The sequence below is a fragment of the Sinocyclocheilus grahami genome, unplaced genomic scaffold, assembly GCF_001515645.1.
Source record: "Sinocyclocheilus grahami isolate Dianchi unplaced genomic scaffold, SAMN03320097.WGS_v1.1 scaffold1043.1, whole genome shotgun sequence".
Taxonomy (NCBI): Eukaryota; Metazoa; Chordata; class Actinopteri; order Cypriniformes; family Cyprinidae; genus Sinocyclocheilus; species Sinocyclocheilus grahami.
The window spans coordinates 70,331-72,802 of record NW_015506222.1 but is presented as its reverse complement, the minus strand read 5'-3'; the positions used below and the strand labels follow the sequence as shown (position 1 = coordinate 72,802).

Genomic DNA, 2,472 nt, shown 5'->3' with positions numbered 1-2,472 from the left:
AAATTTTTTTATATATATAGTGTCTTTATATATATATATATATATATATATATATATATATATATATATATATATATAACAGCAGCTAGGGTTGTGTTGGAGTGTGTTTACTGTAATGGTCCAGCCTGCTGTTTTCTGTTCCTGTCAGTGATTCCACAACTTTGTATAATTGAAATAATGATCAGATAAAAAAATTACCAAAATGTGTCATCCATCTAATAAGAGGCCTCAAAGTATTTTCCTAAACCGCAGCGTGCGTTATTATTGCCCAACAAACATCAGCATTTCAACAGACACAAACTGACTTCTTGCATTCTTTAGTTGCGTTTATTCAACTTCTCTATTTTTGGGCTGCAGTAAACAAGAATCTTGTGATTATAGGCACATGTGAGTGAATGTGTCATATTTCCCGTTTATTTTAGCTGGATCAGGTGGAGACAGCCATTACCAGCTTTTTCGGGGTGAAGCCTAAGATTCAGTGCGTCCATCCAGGAAAGGTATGAATGGAAACGGACAGAATATTCTGACCAACCTTTGTGGTCAGAAAAAAGGTTGAGAAGTGAGTGGGGGGGGGGGAATAAGGCAAATATCTATGTTACAGTGAGGCTTTTACAATGGAAGTCAATGGGTTTGATGTGTAAACATAAGGCGGTTCAGTGGTAGTATGTAGTATGATTTTAGTGTGAAAACAGCACACAATCTTTTTTTTTTTTTTTTATACAGAAAGTTATATCAAGTTTTACAAATTTGTTGCCGTGAAAACTTAAATAACTTTACAGCTCACTTAATACATATAATTTTTTTTATCTATAAGCTTCACATTTCTGCTTTTAAGTCTTCAAAAAATGTTCCCAGTCTAAGTACCTTTACTTTTTTTTTTTTTTTTTTTTTTAAAAAAAAAAAAGCCAAGTCAAAGCCAAGTTTGTGGTAATCAACATAATTTACATTCATGAATTTAACAGACACTTTCAGTTATTATTATTATTATTATTAAGTAATAATAATTAATAATTAAGTAAGACATGCTGTCAGTTGAACATAACTTGTGTCGAATCTAACATATTCCTTTAGGAAAGTAAATGGTGTCCACTTTGATTTCCTCTTGACTTGATAAATGGGGGGACTGATCTGCTCAGGGCAACAGTTAGATGCACAGTGACCACAGTTTGCCATCAGTTTTGCTAAGGTGAAATCTCAGTTCTTACTGTATTTCTCAGGGAGGCCAGGTTCAGACTTTGGGCCAAATAGAGCTCTGCGTTGACAGGGATTTCCAGCTGATCGATTGCGAAAAGTCAACCAAAGAAATCTGGAGCAATGCCATCCCCGAAGTGCTTGTCGGTGGCCAGTCAGATCTCAGTGTGTGTGATCACTCCATGCCGGTCTATTACCCTCCAGTGCCCAGCAGATCATAGAGGTGGGCAACACCAGACCTCGTGTGGGATCACTGAGCAAGAGAAGACAATAATTCATTCTGTATTTGAAACGGTGTCGAAATCTTTCCTGATTACACTATATTTTTAAGCAATTGCACATTCAATTCCTTTCTTGTTTTAAATGTTGATGCTGGAACAATCCTATCTATCTATCTATCTATCTATCTATCTATCTATCTATCTATCTATCTATCTATCTATCTACAGTATATCTGTCTGTCTATCTATCTATCTATCTATCTATATCTGTCTATCTATCTATCTATCTATCTATATCCGTCTGTCTATCTATCTATATCTGTCTATCTATCTATCTGTCTATCTGTCTATCTATCTATCGATATCTGTCTATCTATCTGTTTATCTATCTATCTGTCTATCTATCTATCGATATCTGTTTATCTATCTGTCTATCTATCTATCTGTCTATCTATCTGTCTGTCTGTCTGTCTGTCTGTATATATCTATCTATCTATCTATCGATATCTATCTATCTATATCTGTCTATCTGTCTGTCTATCTATCTATATCTGTCTATCTATCTATCTATCTACAGATCGATATCTGTCTATCTATCTATCTATCTATCTATCTGTCTATCTATCTATCTATCGATATCTGTCTATCTATCTATCTATCTATCTGTCTATCTGTCTGTCTGTCTGTCTGTCTGTCTCTGTCTATCTATCTCTATCTATTTAGCTGTCTGTCTGTCTATCTATCTATCTATCTATCTATCTGTCTGTCTGTCTATCTCAGTCACGTATTTACATGGTCTCTTATGAAAATATACAGTGGGGAAAAAAAGTATTTAGTCAGCCACCAATTGTGCAAGTTCTCCCGCTTAAAAAGATGAGAGAGGCCTGTAATTTTCATCATAGGTATACCTCAACTATGAGAGACAAAATGAGAAAAAAAAATCCAGAAAAATCACATTGTAGGATTTTTACAGAATTTATTTGCAAATTATGGTGGAAAATAAGTATTTGGTAGTATATTTCATCTCAATACTTTGTTATATACCCTTTGTTGGCAATGA

The 2,472-nt window shown here is 34.3% G+C and overlaps 1 protein-coding gene across 2 annotated transcripts in view; it reads left to right on the top strand.

Moving 5' to 3' along the window:
- rnaset2 (ribonuclease T2) overlaps positions 1–1,543 on the top strand; it is a 4,962-nt gene extending 3,419 nt beyond the window's left edge. For both annotated transcript variants that reach the window (XM_016251437.1, XM_016251438.1), the window contains exons 9-10: positions 423–497; positions 1,218–1,543. In XM_016251437.1, coding sequence (XP_016106923.1) covers positions 423–497; positions 1,218–1,412 — 270 coding nt within the window. In that variant the 3' untranslated portion in view covers positions 1,413–1,543. The remainder of the gene's footprint in view (positions 1–422; positions 498–1,217) is intronic.
- The last annotated feature ends 929 nt before the right edge of the window (positions 1,544–2,472 follow it).